This window comes from Gorilla gorilla, chromosome 11 (genome assembly GCF_029281585.2).
Source record: "Gorilla gorilla gorilla isolate KB3781 chromosome 11, NHGRI_mGorGor1-v2.1_pri, whole genome shotgun sequence".
Lineage (NCBI taxonomy): Eukaryota > Metazoa > Chordata > Mammalia > Primates > Hominidae > Gorilla > Gorilla gorilla.
The window spans coordinates 67,356,445-67,383,918 of NC_073235.2; the positions used below are offsets into that span (position 1 = coordinate 67,356,445).

The 27,474-nt window shown below is 36.3% G+C and overlaps 1 protein-coding gene and 1 long non-coding RNA gene across 12 annotated transcripts in view; one reads left to right on the forward strand and one right to left on the reverse strand.

Annotated features, from left to right (window-relative positions):
• Positions 1-27,474, forward strand: part of LOC129532105 (uncharacterized) — a 71,979-nt gene that overhangs the window by 39,650 nt on the left and 4,855 nt on the right. The window lies entirely within an intron of this gene.
• Positions 14,173-27,474, reverse strand: part of SLC38A11 (solute carrier family 38 member 11) — a 61,378-nt gene continuing 48,076 nt past the window's right edge. For 6 of the 11 annotated variants that reach the window (XM_019022452.4, XM_055380239.2, XM_063694951.1 and 3 more), the window contains one exon: positions 14,173-18,641. In XM_019022452.4, the coding sequence (XP_018877997.2) occupies positions 18,348-18,641 (294 nt within the window). In that variant the 3' untranslated portion in view covers positions 14,173-18,347. Of the gene's footprint in view, positions 18,642-19,568; positions 22,304-27,474 lie in introns of those variants that run through there. The other 5 variants (XM_063694952.1, XM_063694950.1, XR_010129601.1 and 2 more) reach the window with 4 other exon arrangements.

A 27,474-nucleotide genomic window follows, 5' to 3' on the forward strand; every position in this document is an offset into this window, starting at 1 on the left:
CTCGTGTTTTATTGCACCGTGCATTTTAAGACATTACAATCTAGTACCTCATAAATATTTGTCCTTTTTAAATCATTGCCCGGAAAATAAGTTTGTCTAACTTTTTCCATAAAGTTAAAGTTGCAGAGGTCAAATTTTGTAGATGCTACAAATAACTTTCTTCCATGAATAATCACAAGCTCATGCAACTGGAAAGATCTTTAAGGAATGTCACAGTTGAGCCTGAATCTATATGGGTACACTACATACTGACAGTTATTTTATTGTTCAGACCCCCTGAGACAGACTATCTAGAGTCTTGCCATGGTAACCTGTCTAATGTTAAGTCATCCTTTTTTTTCTATAAAGCTTATATGATGCCTAATTTATGTTACTGAAAATTATGACTCTTTCATGGTTTTGCTATTGCAATACAGAACAGCTGATCAAAAAACGTATTATGACAATGATTACAAAATGAGAAGTGAGCAGAAGCTAAGGTTTGGTGACATTTTGCTATTTCAGATGTTTTAATGCTTTTGAATATTGGTATTGAAATGTCAGATATTTATTTGAAAAAAATTAAAAGAAGGATAATGGGGAACATTCTTCTGACAAATGACTGAAATTCCTACCTCAACACTAAGCTTATTTTTATTTTTTGAGACAGGGTCTCACCCTGATGCCTAGGCTGGAGTGGTGTGGGGCAATCATAGCTCACCACAGCCTTGAACTCTTGAGCTCAAGCAACCCTTCTGCCTCAGTCTCCCAAGTAGCTGAGACTACAGCACATGCCACTATGCCTGCCTAATAACCTCATTTTATATCTAGTGTTGATCTGAGAACATAACTCTTTTCTCAGTAGGAGTCCTCTATTTCTTAAATTAGCTATAAATCTCCATGTTCTTTCCGATGGGTTAAGAGTAGCTCACATTTGAAGCATGAGGTGTCTGAAAATAAAATCAAATGTACTCAACAGTGTGTAAAGCAGCTTCTAGACTAAAGGCTGTCACAGGAACTGTGCTATATATTGTAAGCAGTGACCAAGAGACTAAGAGACTGCATTCAGGCTACTAATTATATGGAAAAGTTAAATCCTTCCTTTTTCTTGAAATTTATACTAAAAAAATACGTCAACTTTGATTCTTTAAAAATGTGAAAATTGAAAGTTTTTTTAAAAAGCTATCATCAAAGAAAATACAATATAAAAAATTACAGTGGGATAATTTTATCTCTATATATTTCTTTTGTCTAGAACGGAGGTACAAACTTTCTCTCCTAAATTTCGGTAAATCTAGAATGATCAGTTTTGCAGAATCCAGGCATTCACTGTAATTACATGTTGGTATTTTGATGGCATGGACTCTTAGGTTGAGTTACTGAGAAGCTGACCCTGAGATAAGAATTCATGTGTTAATATTTGTGATTTATTCAGGATGTACTCTTGGGTGAAGAAGTAGGACTGAGAAGGCAAAAGAAGACAAATGGGAGACATTTCAGGTAGATTCTCAGCCTCACAGTGATTCCACAGCGAACATATATTATGTCTCAGATTTGTCCCTCTTTGAGGCAAAGACTGGGCTGTTAAACTCCCACACAAGTCAGTACTTGGCTGTGGGTTTCCCCAGGAATGTAGTGTCTCAGGCACTTCTGCTTCTCTGTAAAGAGTACAAGTGCAGAAGGTCAGCACTCAGAAGGCAGCTCAAGGCCAGTCCTCTGAAGAGGGGACCCCAGGAGATCAGGGTGGGTACCAGGAATATGCCCACACAACTGTCACAAATCTGCATTTAAGTTTAGAAATATGATTCTCCATGTTTTACTGAGCCAAAAGGTCTATGGTAAGGTTCAACATGGAGGCCGAGTTTACAAGTCTAATGGTGCATTTAGAGGTTGGGCATTTTCAAAGAAACTCTGATTCAAAGTTGGAATGTGGGCTGCTGGTGGGGAATCCTCAGGTGTATGTGATCAGAAGTATAAAGAAGAGGAGACTACAAGTTCTGTAAAATTTTGAAGTACAAGGAAGGAAAGGAAAAATAAGAGAAACCCAGAACACATTCATCATGGAAGGATGCTTAGCTCAGGTAAACTGTGTTGTTAGTTGCCCAGGCTCCAGACGAAGGTTGGTCAGAAAACTCTCGGCTCACATTTGGAACTACTAGAACAGTTTCCATTTGAGCTCAGTGAACTTGACTTGCGCCCCAGGTTGGAAAGGACCCTGGCTCTCTAAGGGCCTAGGAGATCTGTGGAAGTAAAACTCAGAGGAGGCCTGTGATGATGGTAGGCCGAGCAAGAAAGAACATCGACCCCTGGGTCAAGGCCAAAGGAGAGGCCAGCTGCCTCCAAGGGAAATAAAAGTGAAGCCATCCAAGAACAGATGGTTTAAGACTTTAAACCTGTGCCAAGTTTATTGAAGAATGTGAGACCGTGTACTTGCAAATTACCTCAACACTATATAATTTGTATGCTGAAATCTTCTCTCACTTTGAGAGATTCAGAGCCTTAGAATCTTTCAACCTATGATTCCATGATCCTAAATGAGTCGTGTATGTCAATGCATCCCGAGGATACTATGTTGCGAACAGCGCCAGGGCTGGGTGCTGCTGAGAAGAAAAGTGAAAAAAGAGAAAGATAGTGATTCGCCCTGTGTGGTGTTGGAGGGAGCTCTCTTGCCATTGTGACTCACAGAAACTTGTCCACAGTATCAGAAGGAACCCATGAAGGAGAGACTTCTATTCACACCTTGCACTTGGGTGCCCCATCAGGACATTGTATGTCTTTCAGTCACATTTTCATGCTGGCAAACTTTTTTTTTTTTTTTTTAATTCACAGCGGGTAATAATTATAAGTCTTCAACAGAGTTACATGATAAGCTTTCTTTTTCTAAATTCTAGAATAATCTATTTTTAATATTAAGAAATAGCAGAAAGCAAATAAAGGAAAACCCTCAATGATGGTATTTTTACTTCCATTTCATCTTTTTAGAGCAGTTTTGGGGTCATGGCAAACTTAGAAGAAAGGCACAGAGATTTCTCACATAATTCCTGACCCCACATATGTGCAGTCTTCCCAGTTTTCAACATTACCCGTCAGAGTGGTACATTTGTTATAAATGATAAACTCACACCGACACATCATGACTACTCACAGATCATAGTTTACATTAGGGCTCACACTTACTTTTGTACAGTCTATGGGTTTCAACAAGTGTAAAAAAAACATATATTCATCATTATAGTTTCATACAGAGTAGTTGCACTGCCTCAAGAGTCCTCTGAGCTTCACCTACTTATCACTCCCTTCCCAATAACCCTAGGCAACCACTGCTCTTTTTATTATCTCCATAGTTTTGCCTTTTCCAGATGGCATAGTCTTGAAATCGTACAGTATATAAGCTTTTTAGATTGTCTTCTTTCACTTAATAATTTGCAATTACGTTTCCTCCATGTCTTTTCATGGCTTGATAGCTCATTTCTTTTTAGCCCTGAATAATATTCCATTGTCTGGATGAACCACAGTTTATTAATCCTTGCACCTATAATGGACATCTTGGTTGCTTCCAAGCTTTGGCAATTGTGAATAAAGCTACTACAAACACCTGTGTGCAGGTTTCTGTATGGACATAGTTTTCAATTCCTTTGGGTAAATATATACTAAGGATCACAATTCCTGAGTCATAAGGTAAGGGTATATTTAGTTTTATAAGAAACCACCACAGTTTTCCAAAATGGCTGTACCATTTTGGATTCCCAGCAGCAACTAATGAGCGTTTCTATTGCTCCACATCCTCACCAGCAATTGGTGTTATCAGTGTTCCAGATTTGGGCATTATAACAGGCGTATCATGGTATCTCAATGTTGTTTTAATTTGCATTTTTCTGATTACATATGATATAGATCATCTTCTCATATGTTTACTTGCTATCAGTATACCTTTGTTGGTGAGGTGTCTGTTATGGTGTTTGGCCCATTTTAAAATCAGGTTGTTTCCTTATTGTTGAGTTTTAAGAGTTCTTGGTATTCTGTTTCATTTTTGTACCCAAGAAAATAAGTATCACTTGGGTTGCAAGAACTATGCCATCCTCTTAATGATACTATTCTTTATGAAGTTGGCACAGATGCTGGTTCAAGGAGAACATTTCTTGCATAATGACCAGAAGATTATGAATTCACACATTTTTCTTTAATGTTCCAAAAAGGGGCAGACTATGAAATTTCTTCCCTGGAAAGTTGTAATTAAACTCAATCCCTCTTCCTCCCTCATAAAAGATACTCCAAAAATGTTTCATTCTTTAAAAAATATATATTATGGAAAACTTTAAACATATACAAAAAGAAAGAGAACAGTTTAATAATAATATGCTGTGTCCCTGTTCCCAAGTTTCAACAATTATCACCTTATGGACAATCTTGTTTCATTTATACCCTCATCTGCTTCCCTTGTTACTTGCTAGATTATTTTGAAGCAAATCTCAGGTATAATTTCACCTATAAATATTTCAGTGTGCATAAAAGATGGGATCCTTCACAAAACATAACCACAATATAATTTTCACATATAAAAATACAAATAATTATTTAATATCTTCAAAGATTCAATCAGTATTTACATTTTCCCATTGTTTCGCTCTGTCACTCAACTTCTTTGTTGTAATCAGGATCTAAAGAAGATTCATACATTGTAATTGGTCAACATGCCTTTTGAGTCTCTTTTAATCTATAGTTTCCCTTCTACTTTATCTCGTACAGATTGGAAGTTAGATTTAGAGGGTTGATAATTCAAGTTTGATTTTTTCTTTTTAGATTACTACATAGGTGGAGTCACAATCTTCCTTTGGTGACAAACGCTATCAAGTTTTTTCTTTTTCTGATGTTAGGAGCTATTGGTGATAGTCGCTTAGATATATATTTCATTAGAGGGTCATACAATGATGATATTTTAATTCTATCATTCTCTTTATATTTATTATCCAGAATATATTAATAAAGAGAAATTTCTCCCATGAATTCTTCGGTTACCCAGCAGTAGAACTTTTAGAAGAAAGTCTACAAAAATAATTGATTTTCCCCCTTTTATCAGTTTTCTTTTTTTTTTTTTTTTTTTGAGACAGAGTTTTGCTCTTGTCGCCCAGGCTGGAGTGCAGTGGTGCGAACTTGGCTCACTGCAACCTCCACCTCATGGGTTCAAGTAATTCTCCTGCCTCAGCCTCCCGAAGTAGCTGGGATTACAGGTGCCTGCCCAGCTAATTTTTTTTTTTTTTTTGTATTTTTAGTTGAGACGGGGTTTCACCATGTTGGCCAGGCTGATCTTCAACTCCTTACCTTAGGTGATCCACCCGCCTCAGCCTCCCAAAGTGCTGGGATTACAGGTGTGAGCCACCGTGCCCGGCCACCAGTTTTCAGATAATGCATTGGCTCCCTGGAATTCTCTAAGGATAATGAATGAGTTTTTTTGTTTTGTTTTGTTTTGTTTTAAAAACATATACAAAACATATTTTAAGCCACTGGTGTTACTATTCTGCTTGATGCTCATATTGTCTCATCTTTGACTAATGGAAACAGACCACTCCAAGATGACTTGCAAGTTATTTTGATACTTCTGCCTGTTTGTTTTCTGTCATCAAATGATGCTCTATTTTTATCTTGTAACTTTTCTGTCCCACTCCTACAAGGAACCATTTCTCCAAAGAGCCCTGGTTCTTTTCAGTGGGAAAGGCATTTGGAGACCACAATATTGGCATTGCTGTGTTCATTGTATTATGCGTTGGTCATTGTTTCTCAGCCATTGCAGTTTATAGAACAAGGAAATATGTTTTTAAATTTTGGAGATAAAACATTTTTTGAATTCATACACATATTTCCTGTTCAATTTTAAGATGACAGGAATTTTATCAAATGTTGGGTATGTATTTTATTTATTTATTTATTTTTGAGAAGAGGGTGTTGCCCCATCACTCAGACTTCAGTGAAGTAGTGTAATCACTGCTCACTGCAGCCTCAACCTCCTGGGCTCAAAGGATCCTCCCACCTCAGCCTCCTGAGTAGCTGGCACTGGAGGTGCATGCCACTACACCTGGTTAATTTTTGTATTTTTTGTAGAGATGGGTTTTCGCCATGGTGCCCAGGATGGTCTTGAACTCCTGGACTCAAGTGATCTGCCTGCCTCAGCCTCCTGAAGTGTTGCAATTACAGGCATGGGCCATCTCGCACAGCCTACAACATTTATTGATGTTATATCTGTATCTCCTTTATGCCATGTCCAAAATCTTGATTTTTAAGGATATCATTATAATTACTCCTTTGCCTTGAAACCGTATGCTCACATAGCGGCCATGGAATACAATGCCTACAACACCACAGGTACCATCAATAAGGTTACAGAAAATGGTGTTTGTTTTAAAGAAGGTTCTTTTTCCCTTAAAGTATGTCTCTAGGAATACAGAGTCAAAACGTTATGCTTTAAATCCATTTAGAACAGATCTTGCCTGATAGTTAATATTTTTGGATGGTAATATTCACTGTTGATGTGCAGCAAATGGACTTTCATGTATATTTGTGAAATTTTAAATTAGTATAGTTTACCTCGATTTTGAGTTTACAGCACAAAAAAGTAAGAGCCTTACATTTTTATATTCTTTAATTCAGTAACTCTATTTTTAAAAAATTATATTAAGAATAACATGAAATATGGTAAAAACATTCACATGAAAGAATGTTCATTAAGTTTATTTATAACACAAATGAGAAACACCCTAAAAACAGAACAATAGGAAAATGATTATGGATCACAGGAAAAGTGGAATGTTATGCAGTGTTAAAAATCAGGCCTGCCATGAAGAATTTTAATGGCAGAGGAAATGCTCATAATATGATATTCAAAACATGGACCCAAAAGTCTCTATATAGTATTACCTCAATCTAGTGACAATATGCATAGAAAAATGACTGGAGGGTGATAAACCAAAATGTGAACAGTGTGTTAACTTTTTAATATTTATGTTATGTTATTATATTTTACTTATAATGTGCATTTTGCAATTTTTAATAAAATAAGACATAAACATAAACTGTAATTCAAAAATAGGAGACAATAAGTGTAAAATATCTATTCTCGAGTTGAAAAATGACTTTTATAAAAATTATTTAAAACTCTTAGATAAAAAAATTTGGCCATGTAAAATGAAAAACTTCATTAAGTAAAAAATAAAATTAAAAGATAAATACAAAATTTATTTTAATTACTATTTACGTTATTCATAATAGCATAATACTATTAATTCAGCAAGGAAAAAACCAAGACCCAGTGGGAGAAAATAAGTAAAATACAGTGTATAAAAGTAATTCAAATGATCAATAAACGTAAGAAAAACTCTCACGGAAACCTAACATATGATAATTTCTTCACTTTAAAGATGAGAAAAGGAAGATCAAAAAGGTCATATCATTTGCTTACATAAACAGTGATGAAATTCAGATTCAACCTTGGAACTTTGGATCTCATGCCCTGTCACAAACGGGACTTAGGAAACCAACTGGCTTTCATCTAGATATGACTTCTTCTGGCTTACTTCCTTTTTCCCCAGCTTTATTCAAGCACAATTGACAAATAAAAATGTTATATATTTAAGATGTACAGCAAGACGTTTTCATGTCTGTATACACTGTGAAATAATTACCATTTTCTAGTATACAATCTGGTATTATTAACTATAGCCAGTATGGTATACATTAGATCTCGAAAACTTATTTATCCTGCATAACTAAACTTTTTACCCTTTGACCGACATTTCTGCCAACACACCCCTCCCAGCCCCTGGCAACCACCATTCTACTCTTGACTTTATGAGTTTTTGGATTCTACATATAACTGAGATCATGCAGTATTTGTCTTTCTGTGTCTGGCTCATTTCACTTAGCTTAATGTCCTCCAGGTTTATCCATGTTTGCAAAAGGCAGGATTTTCTCCTTTTTAAGGAAATTTTTTTTTGTGATTCCCCTTATTATCAAGAGTTCTTGAGGTCAGAATGAGGAATATTCCCTTTTCCCTGAATGCCAGACCCTCACTAAATTTAAATTAAATTATATGATGCAGTTATTGCTTGCTTATAGATATTTCTTTCATTAAGCTATTAATGTCACCAAAATAATTGCATGTTCATTATTATTAAAGTCAAAATGTATTTTAAGTGGCTTTTCAGTCAACTTGGAGACTATGTCTTATAATACCGAATATTTTATATTTAGCTAACCACTTAATCTAGAAGCAACATAAATTTTAGAGTAATCTTATGACTCTCATATATTTATTAAATTATCCTCTTTTTGCATTCAAAATAAGTAGTATATTCAGGCTTTACATGTTTATCGCAATGATTACCCCGTCCGTAGCCCACCTCCTATTTGTTTGATGACACATATGACTCTAAATTCGAAGCATATTCCCATCCTGAAAACTTTCTAACTGACTTATGCATTAAGGTTTTTTAAATACAAACTAGAAATCAACAGGTTGTCTTTAAGATTTCTTCATTTGTAGCATTATTTCTACCATAGTTAAAAAGAATTTGCCAGTGTGACCTAAATAAAAGGTATGGCTGGTGTGTTTCAATTTTAGGCAATGATGGCAAAAACATGTTTTATTTTATCTTTTTGAGATAAGGTCTTGCTCTGTTGTCCAGGCTGGAGTGCAGTGGTGTGATCACAGCTCACTGCAGGCTGTTTCCCAGGCTCAGGTGATCCTCCTGCCTCACCCTCGTGAGTAGCTAGGCCCACAGGCATGAGCCACCACACTCGGCTAATTTCTAATTATTTTTTTGTAGAGATGGGGTGGGGTGTGGTTCATGATGTCACCCAAGCTGATCTCAAACTCCTGGGCTCAAGCAATCCTTCCACTTCAGCCTCCTGAGTAGCTGGGATCACAGGTGCGTGCCACTCTCCCTGGCTAAATTGGAAAAAAAGTTTTTGACCACATGAATACAGGCAGAACAGATACAAATAGGCTTCAGTGTTATAGCCAAGAACCTTTTTTCTTCCCCAGGTTCCTGAAAGGTTACCCCACAGTCTCATCAGTAACAAAAGCCCTAGTGTGGGCATAATAGGCTCTCCAAGAAGTGACTGCGTATTTAACCGTTTCCTAGCTGATTCTGATAGGTCCTGCTCCCAAGGGGCATGGTCCCTTTTATGCTAGTGCTTCTCAAACTTGACTATGCACGTGAGCAACCTGTGGCTCTTATTAAGATGCGGATTCTGGTTCAGTAGGTATGAGGCAAGACTTGAGATTCTGTATTTTTAAAGAGACCCCAGATCATGCCAGTACTTTTGGTCCACAGATTATACTTTTTGGGATAAAGCAGTACAACCACCTCCCATCTCTTAATCACCAGTAGATGCCGCACATTTGTGCACCCAGTAGGGGTTTGATGCATTTGTTTTTATCTGTGGTTAGGGTTCGTTCTGCATTTAGAAAATCTTCTCCATTCAAATGGAGCAATTACAGAATTTGTGGATCTATTTGCCACAATTATTAAACAGTTTGTTTAATGTTTCCTGCAAATGATCCTTTCCTTAAGTAAGAAAGCAGGAATTATGCCAAGAAGGAAGAGAATAGCAAGTCTTGCATGCTTCTCAGCAGTGGCAACAAAAATTCTAGCACATGGATAGACCCAGTGGTAAAATAAACATGACGTTGTTGTAGGGTCCCTCCTATGAACTCCCATGCTTCCTGGGGTCCTAAATGCTGGAAATCTGGTGCTTCATGGCACTGCTGTATATCTGCTTTATTGTCTCCAGCTTGTGCTCCCTTCCCTTTCTTAAGCCCCTTTCAAAAATCATCTAGCATTGTCCAATCCATCCATTTTCTTGAACACTTCTTTTGCACAAGGTGGTCTAAACATGGAAAAGAAATGAATGGTCTCTCTCTATAAAAGACATGCAAAAGTAAATATTAAAGGTGTTCCATAACAGCTGTATTTTATTTTAACAGAAAATACAAGGCAGTACCTAGAAACTCAGCATGAGAGGAGAACTTAAAAATCATCAAGTTCAGTTCTTATCCAGCACATTGTGGGCAATTGTTTGTCAAACCTTTGTTTAATTTGTTCCAGGAACAGAGGGTTCATTAAGACCCAGGGTAGTTTGTGCCAACACTGGTCAGCTCTAATTGTTAGAAAGTTCTTATTTATAATGAATGACTCCTTCTATTAAGGCATATACTCACAGGTTACAGAGGAAGAAAAGTTATTGTCTCCTGGTGAAGGCTGGGGAAACCTCTTAGAGTAGGAGGTATTTGGGCAGAATCTTACACTCTACTGGAATTTAGGAAAGTAGAGAGAAGTTGGGAGGGCAGCATTCTCATTCTCTTAGAATTACACTTTCTAATTCTTCATCTAGATCCTCTAATTATGCTCTAGTGTTAATGTATATCCCTACTTTAAATACTAAAAAGCCGTCAACAATGTGTCAGACACCATAGTATCATTCCATAGATGATATTTGAGAAAACAAGTAGGCTTTTCAAATTCCCCTCACTCATAAAGCAGATGATTATCCACCCACTACAGCTGGGCCTGCTCTAATCTAATTCTAAAAGGCTAGATTTATCCAGAGGGCAAATGAAGTAGGCAGACACACAGCTGTTGTTTGGAGAACAGTACAGTGTTGGGGTGAAAAATAACACTGGCTAAAGATAAGCTCAGTAGATCTGTGGGAGCACAGCTTTAAGCCATGTGGCTTTACTGCGTCAGGAAACCACAGTGGGAGCTTGTCAACCCTGTTACCCATCTGGATGGGACGGGTTCTATTTAAAGCCATTAACCCAAGTTTTAGTTTTATGCAAGGCAGAAGTTTTCTGGGCTTCTCTTTTCATGGAGAACGAAGTGACCGGAAACATAATTCAGAATATAAATGACAGACTGCATACGTGTAAGGGAATAGAAAACATATTTGTATTGATAGCTTCCATGTGATTATTATTATTATTATTATTATTTTTTGAGATGGAGTCTCACTCTGTTGCCCAGGCTGGAGTGCAGTGTGGCACGATCTCAGCTCACCAAAAGCTCCACCTCCCGGGTTCAAGGGATTCTCCTGCCTCAGCCTCCTGAGTACCTGGGATTATAGGCGCCCACCACCACGCCTGGCTAATTTTTGTATTTTTAGTAGAGATGAGGTTTCACGATGTTGGCCAGGCTGGTCTCAAACTCCTGACCTCAGGTGATCTGCCTGCCTCGGCCTCCCAAATTGTTGGGATTACAGGCGTGAGCCAACTTGCCCAGCCGTGATTTTTTTTTAGAAAGCGATTAGCATTTGTGTTGGGATTAAAACAATGATAAGGTGTGGGGTAAAGGTTTTTGTTTGTTTGTTGATTTGTTTTTTGAGGGAGTATAGTGGGTCTCCTAGAAGTCTGGAGGTGCTGGGACCTCCCTGAGGAAGTTAGAGGGAAATATTCCTTGTTAATTCGGGAAAGGAGATGAAAAATGAGAGGAGGAGAGGAGGAGCTGGGACAGGGAAGTCTGAGAACTGGTGGAAGGCCTTCCTCTGGGATGTGACCCTTCCTTGCAACCATTCTAAATCTCCAAGAGATGCAACAACAATATCAAAACATTTACACACTGCATGATGTAAGTGGATTTTTATGGAAACGATGAAAGGATTATGTTTTGCATCTAAAATATTATGGAGCTTTATAGATACGGAACAAAGGAACAATGGTTTATGGCAGCATAGGGACATATGAGAAAGAGAGCCAGCAGAATTTGCAGGAACTATGGAGTAGGCTTTGAATTGTGGAACGGGCATGTCCACAGCTGACATTTAGGTTTCACATATAAAATTGTTTGTTCCTAGGAAACTTTCCACCTGAAGCTAACATTTTTTTTTAATTGCTTATTTTCTTTTAAGAAATGTCTACTTCAAAAGGTCAGGCTGTCTTCTAGAATATGGAGCATCTCCCACTATGTTTGTACAATTGAGTAGCCCCTACAAAGCCCTAGGATTTTCTAAGCCCTGTTTTTCTAAATGTTTAAGCTTATTTCCTTTCCCTTGTCTATTCTTATAGCTTAAAAAAAATCTAAATTTATTTTGAAATCCTTTGAGACATAGAGCACGTAAAACCCAAGGTCATATTACTCAATTTCCACTCTACATCTTTCACACAGGGACACAGTAGTTAAAAACTGTAGCTTAGAAAATTCTTAAGACTTTACAAGAAGGCTAAATTTTGTTAGAAAAGTCGTGAATCACTCAAAGACTGCCTTCCTGAAATAAAATAATTTTTATTTTTTCTTAGAAGATACTTTATTGTTTTATCTTCCAGCATGTAAAGATTTAAAGAACAATGTTGTTATGTGATGGGACTTGACTGTAAGAAGCCTGAACCGAATTCCTTTTTCTGGAACTGGTCTTGCCATCCTTTGGCAAAACAAAATCTAAAAAATGACAAATATATCGCTGTCACTGTTCCTTGGAAATATGTTTCCAAAGTCTTTGAAAATTTAAACTGCAAGCTGAGATATACCTTGAGGTATTTTTCTTAAATTGTTCCTAAACTGCCTCTTCTTCTCAGCGCTATATCAAATTACTGAGCTGTCTGCTGAAGTTAAGCAAGGTGATGATTGTACCTAAAGAATAAATGCATTTGGGTTTAAAGTTTTGACTGTTTGTTTCTTTTGAAATAATATTAAGTGAAGGGGATTAATATGGGTTTTCCTGCTAGGGTATAAATTAAAAGGGATTAAATACATATAAATTAGATAAATTCAAGTCATTAAATGTTTATCAAGCATCTTACATGAGTAAGATATATGAGCATACACTGGCAAAAAATAAAACTATGACATTGTCTCAGGTGTCAAGGAGCTTATAATTAAGAAAAATACAAGTACATGTTTATTTAGCGACGGAAAAGTGAAAAAAATATGTGCAGACTGGTGTGTACTTGAGTGGTTTTAAGAATATTTCAAGTAACTTCTCTGAAGGGTCTATGCATAGTAAAGAAAAACAAATAACTGAATTTAATTATCTAAGCCGGCTTGTTGGATGAATGACAACGTCACATTAAATTGCTACTTTACTGAATGACAATCATCATAGCTGAAAATATCCAATAAAATAATTTGTATGGCTAGAGGTGCAATTAACCATCTTCTCTTTTATATCATAAATCTCACATCAAATACTTAAGTGTTTACTACATTTACTACATTCCAAGGTGCCACGCTATGGCTATGAAGAATAAAAAGAGGCTTTAAGACACACTCTTTGTTCTCAAGGAATTTTTAGACTGGTTGGCCAGACAAGGTTCCTTCGTGTAACATTATTACAAGAATTCCAGAGTAGGAAGAACTAACTTGCAGTTACAATTGTCAGGAATGGCACATGGGGAAGACAGGAGTATTGGTAGAATTTTGATGGGGGTATTGGACATTTCAGATGAAACAATGGTAAGAATTCAGGGGTAAAAGTTAAAGGTGTACAGAGCATTTTTAGGGTAAAGAAATGTTTTAATTATGTTAGAATAAATGGTTCCTTCTGCAGTCATGAGTGATAAGGCCAAAATAGCATGTTGAGGAAATATTAGGAAAGCTTTGAGTAGAGGCTGCAGAGTGAGTACATCATTCTACAAGCACAAGAGTTTCATGGAAAGCTTTTGAGCAAGCAAGTGGTCAGAAAGCATTAGTTATCAAAGCATTTGTTTAATAAGAAGATTCTTGAAGTGATGCACGAATTATCTTGGCAGGAAGAGTCTGAAGGCAGTATGCTCAGGTAAGCGGCCATCACATTAGTTAGCGTGTGAGTTAGCGTATTAGTCTATTGTCATGCTGTTGAATTTATAAAGAAAAAGAGGTTTAATGGACTCACGTTATGGTTCTATGTGGCTGGGGAGGCCTCACAATCATGGCAGAAGGCGAAAGGCATGCCTTACATGGTGGCAGATGAGAGAAGAATGAGAGCCAAGTGAAAGCAGAAACCCCTTATAAAACCATGAGATCTTGTGAGTCTTATTCACTACCAAGAGAACAGTATGGGGGAACCGCCCCCGTGATTCAATTGTCTCCCACTGGGTCCCTCCCACAACACATGGCAATTATGGAAGCTATAGTTCAAGATGAGATTTGAATGGGGACACAGCCAAATCATATCATTTGGTAAGGACCAGAATCAAATGAGAGTTAGAAATGAAGAACAGAATAAATCCGGTTTTTTGTCTGTTTTTGTTTTAATGGAGCATTTACATATTACTATACATGAATACTATCATAAAAATGCCAAAGCTAAATGTATTGATAATCTTTATTATCAATGAGCAAACATTAATGGAATGAAAAAGTGTCTTATAAAAGACAACCATGTAAATTCTTTATCTGAATGACATTATCGTTCATAACCCAGTTTTACTCATGTTCCCTATGTAATTTTCCAAGTAAGCCATTCTGCTGAGAGTTTAGTCCTTGGAAAACTTGGTGTTCTTTTGAGAAACTGATATTTTCTTCATTCTCACAATGGCAGCCATGAAACTCAGGTAACCTTCCCTGAGTGCTGGCAGGCTCAGAACCAGGCCTGCAGCTTAACTAGCATAACTGTGTTGATTTGGGGTTGTAATCTCTATTTTCTCCCTTGTTAATTCTCCTCCCATGTCCTTTGTCGTTGCTCTTCACTAATATTATTGTCTTGGTTTCTCCTCTTCTCACTGTGTCTCTAGATGATTTTTCAAAAAGGCAAAGGATAACACATTTAATATGTACCAATTGCTCTCCCTCCTACATCTCCAGCCTCATTTTCTTCCCTGAGATCTAGCATGGTATTCCTACATCTTGCTTGTATTGTGTCCCAGCCTCTAAACAGATGGCTCCATCTGGCACTTTCTTATGTCCAACTTCCAACCTTTTTCAAACGTGGTCCCTGAACCAGCAGCAGCAGCAGCATCACCTGGGAACTTTTCAGAAATAGAAATTCTGAGGCCCCACTCCAAGTACTGAATCAGAAACTGTGGGGGTGAAGCCCAGCAATCTGTGTTTCAACAAGGCCTCCAGGTGATTCCGACACATGTCCAAGTTTAAAAGCCACTACTCTAGACAAAGACTGGGCTCTTTTCTTTCTCTCCTGGTCTATGTGTTCTCTAGGTCACAGCATCTCTGGTCTCTACATATTTGCTCTACATATTTGCTCTGCTATCTTGGCAAATTCTTTACACATTTTTTAGAATAAGCATACATTCTTAAAAGCGCTTATTCTATTGAGGTAGCAAATTATTATCCTTGCCACAGTTAGTAAAGCATTCATGGGTACCCTCACTGATGGGTGACCTCATGGTCACTCATTGATTCATGCTTGGGCCACTCTTGGACCACCTGACAACATTTGCTCCAATCAATAGCCACACCTAATTAAAAGACAGACTATTATTCCTTTCCTAAGCAAGGCTATAGCAGATAAACCAGGAGGAGACCTGTTCTCTTCAATAAATGTATCTTTAATTAAGTAGATGTGTATAGTATGACTTCAGCAGAGGACTAATTGAAAATTTCTTAGTTTGGTTAAATGGATGCAGTCTCCTTTTAAGAAAGACAAGGGGCAACAATTATTGTTTGGCATCATTGGAAATAGTCCAGGCAAGGCAGTTTACCTCTTCTCCCATCCAAGTACTAACAAGGCCAGACCATACTTAGCTTCCAAGATCAGATGAGATCTGGTGCGTTCAGGATGGTATGGTCATAGACAGTTTACCCATTCTGATGTTTGAAGATGGTTCAAGTTAGTGTTGATAATAAAGATTCTATAATAAGTGAACAATGACTCAATTTCTAAATTACACAGATGCTATCCAACTTATATCCTTAAAGGAAGTGTATTGCTAGATGTTCTCATTTGTGTGTAAAGATGTGATTTTTGCCTACCACCATCTTTTTAAAGTTAAGAAGTGCTTTATACATTTAAGTGTATTGGCAGCTTCAAAAACTGGTTTAAAACCTTCAAGTTGCTTTGTTAGGGGCAACAAGTGGCAGGGATGGAAAGATTTTCAGGGGAATGTCTTATTGAACTGAGGCAGAAAATAGATTGAGGGGTGGGGTTCTTGCAGTTATACATGGTGGCAAAATAAGCATACAAGTATTCTTGCAAAATAAATGTGAGTTCCTAAGATTTATTAAATTATAATTTGAAAGATGTCGGTAATCCATGCAGATAATAACTGGGTCATAAGCAGTCTTGTTCTACAGCTGATTAAAAATAAATAAACCAATACATGTTTATTAGGCACTAATGCTGCGCTCAGTTCCTACCAGGAGCTTTCATCTGCTTGAAGAGTATGAAGCAACACCAAAGTACAAGATAAGAGATGGTTACGTGCTAAATTATGTTATCCTTGACATACTTTTCTTTGTACATGCTTAGAGATCTCATCCCTCATGACTTTACTTAATAATTATGTAGGTCAGTGTTTCTCAGTCTTGAGCAATGTAATGACAGACTGTGGCAAAAATTTCTTACATTTCCTCATTTCTTACATGGAATGAAAGCATTTTTATTATATTTTACCTAAACATGTACCAATCTAAAAACAGGCACAAACTGCTTAGCCTATGACCCTTAACTATAAAAAAACAAATTTATAAGTTAAATACAGAAAAGTTACCCAACAGAATTTAAATTAATTTAGTGGTAAGGATAATATTTTATTGAAAAAACAAATCACCACTAAAACCCTGAGCATGGTTCTACCTGCTAAAATGCATCTTCCTTTATGTTCAATAGGCCTTTCTCACTATGAGTCACACAGTGACTCAGCTCTTGCCACTTTATTCAAACTACTGTGAACCTACCCTTTATACACTTCCTGTAGGATTTTTTTTTGCATTTGATTTGTACAAACTCATCATATATGTATTAACTCTGCTTGTGATAGTTTCTCGTTATTTGGCAACAATTAATATAGTGCCACAGATGGACAACCTGATTGGAATACAAATGAAATGAAAATCTTAGGTGATACTTGATATAAGGAAGCCATCCAGATGGCCCCAGATTTTCATGTTACTTTTTAAAGATTGTCATACATACAAAGACACAAAGTCCTCATTAAAAAATCATTTAAAAATCCTCAGTAAACCGAGGGCATCTGTGGTGGGCACAGCTGTGTCTCCCAGATACCCCTGTAAGGAAGCATGTGGTGACAAAGCTATCAGTAGACCACCTCCAGCTCTCAGTTCCTTTAGGGTTTGCTCTGCTGCAAAGATTTGCCTAGCCCAAGAACTCATCCTTCTCCAGATGCTCACATTAAATGACTGATGGAGGCAGCAGTATCAAAACCCGGCTATTACCGTTGAACAGGGACAACTCTGATGGGTCATGTACGCACCAGCTTCCCTGTGGATTTGGCTGAGGTCAGCCTGCACTGCAGTTCTACCTCTCCCTAACAATCCTGCTTTCCCCTCTCTCCCATTAGTTATGAGAAACTCCATCTCACTATCTGCTCCCAAAGACCCAGTCAACAAGAGCTCCCAGAAATCTCTCTGAGGAACCCCCAGTGGACTGAGAAAGCTTCTTCTGTAGCCCTGATTCTTTTTACACGTTTCTAGTTTCAAAGTTCAGCTTCCAGTTGTACATTCCTGACAGCACTAAAAATTCAACAGGTCCATATCACCAATCTCTTAGGTTCTTGCCACAGAACAACTGTTTTTTTTTGTTTTGTTTTGTTTGTTTGTTTTTTCTGTTTTAGAATGGCGCTACCATTGTATTCCCACAGCATCAGAAGATGGGAGGTGATTTTGATTCTTTACACACCTTGCTCCTCACAGCCAGTCTATGATTCAGGCTTCCTCACATGGAGAGGTCTTTGCTCATTTCTCCAGGGATCCATTTCCCTTTAAACAAAGGATGCTGCTGAAATTATAATGGAGAGCTCCTCTTTGTTCTTGGGATATGTCTTCTTTTCAATCGTTTTGGGTTTCCCTTCTCTTCAGTTCCACAGACTTTTAAGGACAAAGAAAATGCCCACCCCCCCCCACCCCCCCACCAAAAGACATCTACACAAAATTCCAACCCACAATCACCTACTCATTTTGGAGCACAATATACTGGTTTGCATATTAAATAAAAGGGGGATGTCAGAAAATGCTAAAGGCTTTACTCTCCCTTCTTCAATTAGCATTAGTGTAGTGCAGTCATTAGAACAAAACACTTACTTTGTTCCAGTCAAAGGTGAAATACATTCAATTTTTCTTTTCTTTATCTTTTATATTGCACTACTCATAAAAGCCAAGTCTTGATAAAAGCCAAAATAATAATTTTATATAACATAAATACAGACTAAAGCAAGTGTAAATGTTATGTGTTTTAAAGTCTATGAAAACATACATATTTTTAAAGCAGTCAACTCATTGAAAGATACTAATATTTAAAGTAGAAAGTTGTGTTGTCTGCTGAACATGAGACTCTGAGGTATTTGTGAGAGAGAAATTGTCAGGAAAGCAGTAGAACATTTCCTGCCCATGGGTGCAGTCTTGAGGATTTGTAATAGCCATGACGAATCCAAAAACCATCACCACAGCACCAATGGGAAGCATGACACAAGACATAATCTTATCGGAGTGTGTCCTTGGTTCTTCAGACAGTTTCAGATAACAGGCTGATGGAATGATAAAAATGAGGGGAGTTGCACAGAGCACACCCTGCATGTTGAAAACAAGAAACAAGATAATGTCACTAGATGGAAACATTGTTCGGACAGCTTTTAAAAGCATTTACAAAATGTGTTTTTCATGCACATGTTAAACATGTGATAGGTTCAGTTGAATCAAACAAAGGGAGGAAAAATAGTTCTAAGAAAGACTTAGAAATAGGTGTTACCTTTTCCACTGGCATATTTACAAATGAAAATAATGAACTAGTATAACAGCTTATCAGACTTAAGAAAATATTATCACAAAATAATATAGAAAATAAAGCAGATAATAGGACTGACTTCTGGCACTCTTGAAATTTCCTGTATTTTCAGTTCATCATATTTCCTTATAGTCTTCATTAAAACTACTGTGTATCCACTATGCCCTTCAAACATGAATGGTCTATTTGTCATTTGTGTATAAGAGGGAAATTTTGGGAAATTGTATAGGGGCCACAGTGTCTTTCTTCTTTACCTGAGCTTGTATGGAAGATGTGCCTATCTGTGTGAGAAAGAAAAACTATAACACTAAGGGAGTTAACATGAAATAGCATTTCTAAATCCTCTTTCAAATAAAACTAAGCACATTCATTACTGAGAAAGTTGACAGCAGAGCTAAATGACTATTACTCATTCACCCTTCCCCACATTAGCTAGGAATAAACCCAACCTAAGGAGGAATGTCAGATTTAAAATAATGGTGGTAGAATTGTCTATTATAAAAATACCAACAGCTATTGATGTCAAAGGAAGAGACTTTCCCCTTGAATAGGACTAATTCGCAATAGAAACTTAGCAAATAATATAAATGTTAACATTTAATGCATTTTAGGTAATATGTTTTTCTAATTATGTTAGATTTTAATTATAGTATATTTAACAATGTAACATACATTAAAATTTTATGACAAATATTCTCTTAAACCATAAAACATACATTTTTAAAAAATAAATTTTATTGTGTATATTTGAGGTTTATAACCTGATGTCATAGAATACATACAGATAGTAAAATGGTTATTGTATTGAACTAACATATCTATTCATCTCACATAATTACTTCTTTGGTGATGAGAGCAACTAATATCTACTTATTTAACAAAAGTCCCAAATATAATACAACTTATAAATTACAGCCCTCATATTGTACATTAAATCTGTAGACTTGTTCATCCTACATATCTGCTACTTTGAATTATTTGACCTACCTCTCTACATTTCCTCCCTTTGTTTCCTGCCCCTGGTAATCACAGTTTTATTCTTTTATCTCTAACTCTATATATTAGGCATTTAAAAAAAATTCCATATATAAGAGAGATCATGTAATATTTTGCTTTATGTGTCTGGCTTATTTCACTTAACGTTCTTCAGGTCTATCCATGTTGTGGCTAATGGCAGGATCTCCTTTTTCAAGGCTGAATAATATTCCATGTTATAGACAGATCTATATGACATTCTCTGTATCCATTCATACATCAGTGAACACTGAGGTTGTTCCCATCTCTTCACTATTGTGAATAATGCTTCAATGAACATGGGAGTGCAGATATCTTTATGAGGTGGTGATTTCATCTTTTTTGAGTATATACCCAGAATAGAGATTCCTGGGTCATATGATGGTTCTATTTTTAATTTCTTTAGGAACCTCCATTTTGTTTCCCATATTGACTATTCCAATGTACATTCCCACCAGCGATGTACTAGGGTTCCCTTTTCTCCACACTTCTGTCAACATTTGTTATTTCTGGTCTTTTTGATCATAGCCATCCTAAAGGGTATGAAGTGATATCGCCTAGTGGTTTTAATTTGCATTTTCCTGATGATTAATGATGTTGAGCACTTTTTCGTATACCTGTTGGCCATTTTCATGTCTTCTTTGGAGAAATATCTGCTAAGGTCCTTTGCCCATTTTTTAATCAAGTTAATCATTTTTCTGCTATTGAGTTATTAGAATTATTTGTAAATTTTTTGTAGTAACCCTTTATCAGTTAGATGGTTTGCAAATATTTTTTCCCAATCTGTACGTTGTCTTTTCTTCCCCCCCCCCACCACCCCTCCCCACTGCAGAGGCCTTTTAGTTTGATGTAGTCCTATTTATTTATTTTTAGTTTTATAGTCTGAGCTTTTAGTGTGATATTCAAAAAAATCATTTCCAAGGCTAATGTCAAGGAGCTTTTATTCTATGTTCTCTTCTAGGAATTTTACAGTTTCGGGCCTTACATTTAGGTATCTTATCCATTTGGAATTGATTTTTGTGTATGTTGTAAGATCAGGGTTCAATTTCACTCTTTTGCATTTGAGAATCCATTTTTCCCAGCATCATTATTGAAGACCATCCTTTCCCCATTGTGTCCTCTTGGTGCTCTTGTAGAAAATTAGTTGACCCTATATGTTTGGATTTATTTCTTGGCTCTCTTTTATGTTCCATCGGTCTATATTTGTGTTTTTATGCCAGTATCATACCGTTTTGATTACTGCAGCTTTGTAATATCATTTGAAATCAGGAAGTGTGATGCCTTCAACTTTATTTTTCTTTTCAATACCGATTGTTTTTTCTATTTCTGTGAAGAATGCCGTTAGAATTTTGATAGGAATTATGTTGAATTTCTATATTGCTTTGGGTAGTATGGCCATTTTAACAATATTAATTCCATCCACAGGATATCTTTCCATTTATTTATATGTTCCATTTATTTGTGTCTTTTTCAATTTCCTTCAGCAAGATTTTACAGTTTTCAGTATACAAATTTTTCACCTCTTTGGTTAAATTTATTCCAGAGTATTTTTTGATGCTATCATAAATGACATTGTTTTCTTGATTTCTTTTTCAGCTAGGTTATTATTTGTGTATAAAAATGCTACTGATTTTTGTATGTTGGTTTTATATCCTGCAACTTTACTGAATTAATTTATTAGTTCTAACACTATTTTTGGAAGCTTTGGGGTTTTCCACATATAGAATCATGTCATCGGCAAATAGAAATAACTTTACTTCTTCTTTTCTAATTTGGATGCCTTTTATTTCTTTTTGTTGTCTGATTGCTCTTGCTAGTACTTCCAGTACTATGTTGAAGAGAAGTGGCGAGAGTGGGTATCCTTACCTTTTACTGGATCTTAGTAGAAAAGCCTTCAGTTGTTCCCTAGTAATTGTGATGTTAGCTGTAGGTTTTTCATAAATAGCCTTTATTGTGTTGAGGACTTTTCTCTCTCTAAACTGCTAAAAGAGTTTCTATCAAGAAATGATGCTAAACTTTGTCAAATTCTTTTTCTGCATCAGTTGAGACAATCATGTGTTTTTTGTTTTCTCTCTCTCTCTCTCTCTCTTTTTTTTTTTTTTTTTTTTGGAGACAGGGTCTCACTCTGTTTCCCAGGCTAGAGTGCACTAGCATAATCACAGTTCAGCTTTGACCTCCGAAGCTCAAGTGATCCTCCCACCTCAGCATCCTGAGTTGTTGAGACTACAGGCACATGCTACCATGTCTGGCTAATTTTTTGCAGAGACGAGGGCTCACTATGTTGCCCCAGCTGGTCTCGAACTCCTGAGCTCAAGTGATCCTCTCGCCTTAGCCTCCCAAAGTGCTGAGATTACAGGTGTGAGCCACCGCACCCAGCTGTTCATGTGGTTTTAGTTTTCATTCTCTTATTATGACATTTCACAAATGTTGTTCTCTGAAATAATAAAATTTAAGTTTTTAATAAATAAAATCAGTAACAAATGTGATATTACTTTACAACTAAATGCAAGCTTTTCATAAACTATGTTTTTCTAAATTTAAAAGTTAATTTGCAAGCATACACAAAAGTAGAAAGAATAGTATAATAAAATCCTATGCAACTATCACCTATGGTTTAAAAGCTTTTTGACACATTATTTTGGTAAATTTTCTCCTGGGAAAATAACAGCAAAATAAATTCGAAGTTGGATGATGTAAAATTATAAATTGTACCTTTAAAATAGCTTTAAAATAACTATATTCTCACACCAGTTAATAAAATTACTGTGTGTTTTATACAAAGCAATCTCTCCATACCAGAAATATTATGACTATGATCCCAATTACGTAACTTTTTGAATTTTTACAAAAACAAAAGCGTCCAGAGAAAGAATAGTAGGGACCACACTGCATGGAAAATATTTCCAAAATAAGAAACATAAGAATGAGAAAATACTAAAAAATACCAAAATCATGTTCTAATTTAGAATATATGGAAAATATACTTTTGCCATTCATAGCACCTGAATACAAATTAATATCTACAAAGGTACACAAAAAATAAAAGATTAGTTGTCATATGACTAGAATGAAATATATTATGGATTCCATAGATTCTATCATAATATTTGGAATTAACAGTGCTTTTTAAGTTATGGAAGATACTGTTAACAATTGGTCTGTATTTATAACAAAAAGTATTAGCCTCTGATTTCTTTAAAATAACAATTTGTGAAAACAACAAACAGTAATTCAAATACAAATGTGTGTGTGTGTGTCTGTGTATGTGTCTGTGTGTGTTGTAGTCTCCTCTTTGTAGTCACAAACATGTGGCTAATTCATCTGGAACTGCAGATTGTGGAAGTACTATCAGGATGAAAACTGCCCCCAGCTTCTGCTAAGAAGCTGTCATCAGTCAGCCTTTTGGTACTCTTCCAAACTTAACTTGCTGGGCAGTGCAAAGCAATGGGTGTTCTATTTATGTTATAATTCTTAAGTGTTGAGAAAGTAGCAATTAGAGGAAAGACTATATAGCTCATATTTCTACTGGAAGGATTCCAGTTGAGTATCTTGTTTAGATACCAGCTACTTTCTTGATATTTAAAAGCTCAGTCTTACTAAAGGTTGTTGCTAGAAGTCAAGATCATCAGTAAAATAATAGTGTGGTTGCATCTGATCTATTCCCTATGAATTAGTCGAGCTGATTTGATCTATTTAATGTAGACTTGCTTAAGGATACACCACTGGCTTTGGAATAATTTTTGAAATTGCTTGACAGGATGTAAAATCATAACTGCTTATTAAAAAGACAACAAAATATAGTCTAAGTTATAAAGATGGGACAGTTCTTATTAATTGATAATAACACTGTGGATGTCAGAGTATTTTGCAGTTTGCTGGAGAGAAAGGACAGAAGCTATTGAACATTTTTATTGCCAGTGCAGATTGAAAAAGTGCCTGAATTTTCCTACCTGAATAGAAATTTCTCAAATGATGCAAGGAAGCTGGAAACTAAATAAAATAATGCTTACACATCTTTTAAATTTCTACTTTGTAATCAATCTAAACTCATGAAATTCACTCCAGTACTTCAAAAAGAAACTCTCTCTTGCTCAGGAAGTCTTTGGCAACTGGGATTATGGCTTGCTCACCCCAAAGACTGTATTTCTTTATCTGGGCTCTTGCTGGCATTTGGCTTGCTTTCTTCCTTCCACTGTAAACCACACACAATGCTTGCTGAGCTGGTTATGCTGGCACAGGCACCAGCTGCTTCATTTTCTCTCTTTGTACTGCTGCGAGTAGAAACCCATAGGGCCCAATTACTGCAGATGCCTCTTTTCTCCAATAGCAACATTAGTGCTAAGACGCTGGATTCTTGTTACCAAGAATAGTGCTTATATTTATTTGATTTGCTTCTAAAATGAAACCTTTAAAACTTAGTGTGTGTTTGCTTTGGAAAAATATTTCATTGTTGTGTTCTGACATGAAAACAAGAAAAAAAAAGGAAAGCAAAGTTCTATTTTTTAATTTAATAACTAATATTACCTCAATTCATTTTATTCTATATTATTTGGTGATACTAAATAGTAGCATTTCCCTAACCTTGCATGATCTGATTCATTTCATCTGTGAAGCTCATTATTCTACTTATTCAGAAGCTAAAATAAAAAAGAATTCCTAAAGTACTAAAATTGTTATCTAAGATAAAAGCTATTAACTACATTTCTAAAGTACTACAATTACTAAGATGAAAGTTATTAACTAAAAATTATTAAGACAAAAACTTTTCAATTCCATTTTATTTCATCTCCTGGTATGTTTTAACCCATTATTAAAGTCTATCCATATGTATTATAGATTACTCTTAATCTTTCTTACAGATAAACTCAATGCATAGATTTTATAACCTAAGAAAGTGGATAGAGAAATGAGCATAATTATTTTACATAAGTTAAAATCTTATGCTTAGGAAATCTCAGAGTAGTGTAATGATTTAAAATGTGAGCTTTAGGGTCCAAATGCCTGTGTTCAAATCTGTATTTTTTTACTTGTAACTAGTATGACCTCAGACTATTTAATCATGCAGTGCCTCAGTTTCTTCATCTGTCAATTTAATATAGATAAAAGGAGATGATACTGCAAAGCACCTGGTACAGAGTAAGTACTCAATACATGGTAGCTAACATTATTATTATTATTATTATTTTTTTTTGAGATGGAGTCTTGCTTTGTCACCCAGGCTAGAGTGCACTGGCGCAATCTTGGCTAACTGCAACCTCCGCCTCCTGGTTTCAAGCAATTCTCCTGTCTCAGCCTTCTGAGTGGTTGGGACTACAGGCATGTGCCACCACACCCAGCTAATATTTTCTTTCTTTTTTTTTTTTTTTTTGTAATTTTTAGTAGAGACAGGATTTCACCATGTTGGCCAGGCAGGTCTTGAACTCCTGACCTCAGGTGATCCGCCTGCTTTGGCTTCTCAAAGTGCTGGGATTACAGGCATGAGCCACTGTGCCCTGCCCACATTATTATTATGAAGTGGAACACAGCATGCTTTAAGTTACTTCCAAAGTGTTGCATGATCCAGCATGTATTAGTTACTAACAGACATGATGCTTGATTTGGCTCTATTAGACATGGTAAGTGTCCACACAAAAAGGAGTTGAGTAAAGATTTGAATATGTTCTTACGCACACCAAAAGACGTACTGATGTGAAAAACACTTATTCTCAGGTGGTCTGAGAATGGAGATCCTAGATTTTATTAATTCTTACAAAGTGCTTTAAAACTAGCGTAATTGTCTTGGGCTATTAGGTCATAACAGACAATTTAGCACTCTAATTTTTAATGTATGTCTATATAATCAGGTTTTTAAAAAATCTAAAGATCTTGAATCATATTTTAAATTTTAAAAATAGTCCTCCAGGACCAGCTCAGACCTTGACTTTAAAATAGATACTCACAATGTATTCTTCTATGATTATTCTTTAATACCAGAATTCTGTCTTAACCAAAAAAGTTTTCAATATAAGTATAATAGAGAATATTTAATATGATTATATGCCTACAATTTTGTTGTGCAAATGCCATGGAGATTAGCAATTAACTTTACAGAAAGTAATGGCTAGATTTACAAAAAAAAACTCATTCCTGAAAAATGAGCAATATGTGTGCACTTGATTAACTTGAAAACAAAAAAAAATTTGTTGGGCTATCACTATGTAGTGAATGTTCAGGCAGATAATAAATATATTTTGTCTTACAACAAAATCCTAAAATATCAACAAACAAATTTGTGGACTCAAACAAGATATTTCATAAAACAGGAAAAAACAGGGCTTGGAAATCATTATGTTGATTATCTCCACAGCATAGGTGAAAGATTACTACTACTGTCAACAGCAACCATTTTTTATAACACTTCATTTCCTGGTACTACATTAAAGAAAGCATCTTGTGTCTAAGAATATTTATAGAAATAGATCCTGAACTGTAGTCCCAAGGTGCAATCACCCATGCAATAATTTCAGCACTGCGTCCTTAGCCCTGTGCCAAATACTATGGAGGAGGGAGGAGTTGGTTAAGTATTTTTGTCTTCAAAGAGCTTACCAATTGTTAGGTAAGGCAAGCTTATGGACAGCTTCAACAACACATGACACGAGATAATACATAAATTAAGTCAGTGCATTAATGTAGTAGTGATCCATCTACACAAATCAAGATTGGTATGCGAAATGATTTTTAGTGGCCCTACTAGTGTTTGGCCTATGCAAAACTGGGAAGAAGGTAAAAGTTACCTTTGACACTTGCTTACTTTCCTATGAGCTTTCCTTCCACTGTTGGTAGAATAGACAATTACCAGTCTCCTGAGGTTTTGGAAACTGCTTACTCCCCACTTTCCATTTACAAGAAAGTCCCCAGTAGGGGCCCTGACTGAATTCCCTCCTGCCTTTGTGTGGAATTTCAAATCAAAATGGCATCTGGATGACATAGTAACTTGGGCACTGACAATAATACCTTCACCTATGCCTCAATTCTCAATGAAACGAGTAAATGATGACTTGGGATCCCATCTGTACGGGTTTGCCCTCCCTGTGGTGCATGACCAATAAATGCTAACTGGTGGGTGATTCTGATGAGAAATTCTGTAAGGATTGTAGAAGATTAGCCACTTTGTAGTGGTAGAACAACTTCCATTCCTGTCTTAGCAAATGACATCATTATTCTAGTTCCACAAAATACAACCAAGAAGTCATTCTGCCCCCTGTCTTCCCAATGGAATCTGTGTCACCAAATTATGCCAATCTTTTCTGAAAAATGTGTTTTGGGAATCCATCCATTTCCCTCTGTCTTCTTTTCTCTTTTTTTTTTTTTGAGACAGGGTCTCACTCTGTTGCCCAGGCCGGAGTGCAGTGGTGCCATCTCAGCTCACTGAAACCTCCACCTCCTGGGCTCAAGCAATCCTCTCACCTCAGCCTCTCAAGTAGCTGGGACTACAGGCACATGCCACCAAACCCGGCTAATTTTTTGTAGAGACGGGGTTTCACTGTGTTGCCCAGGCTGGTCTCCAACTCCTGGGCTCAAACAATCCATCCACTTTGGCCTCCAAAAATGCTGAGATTACAGTGT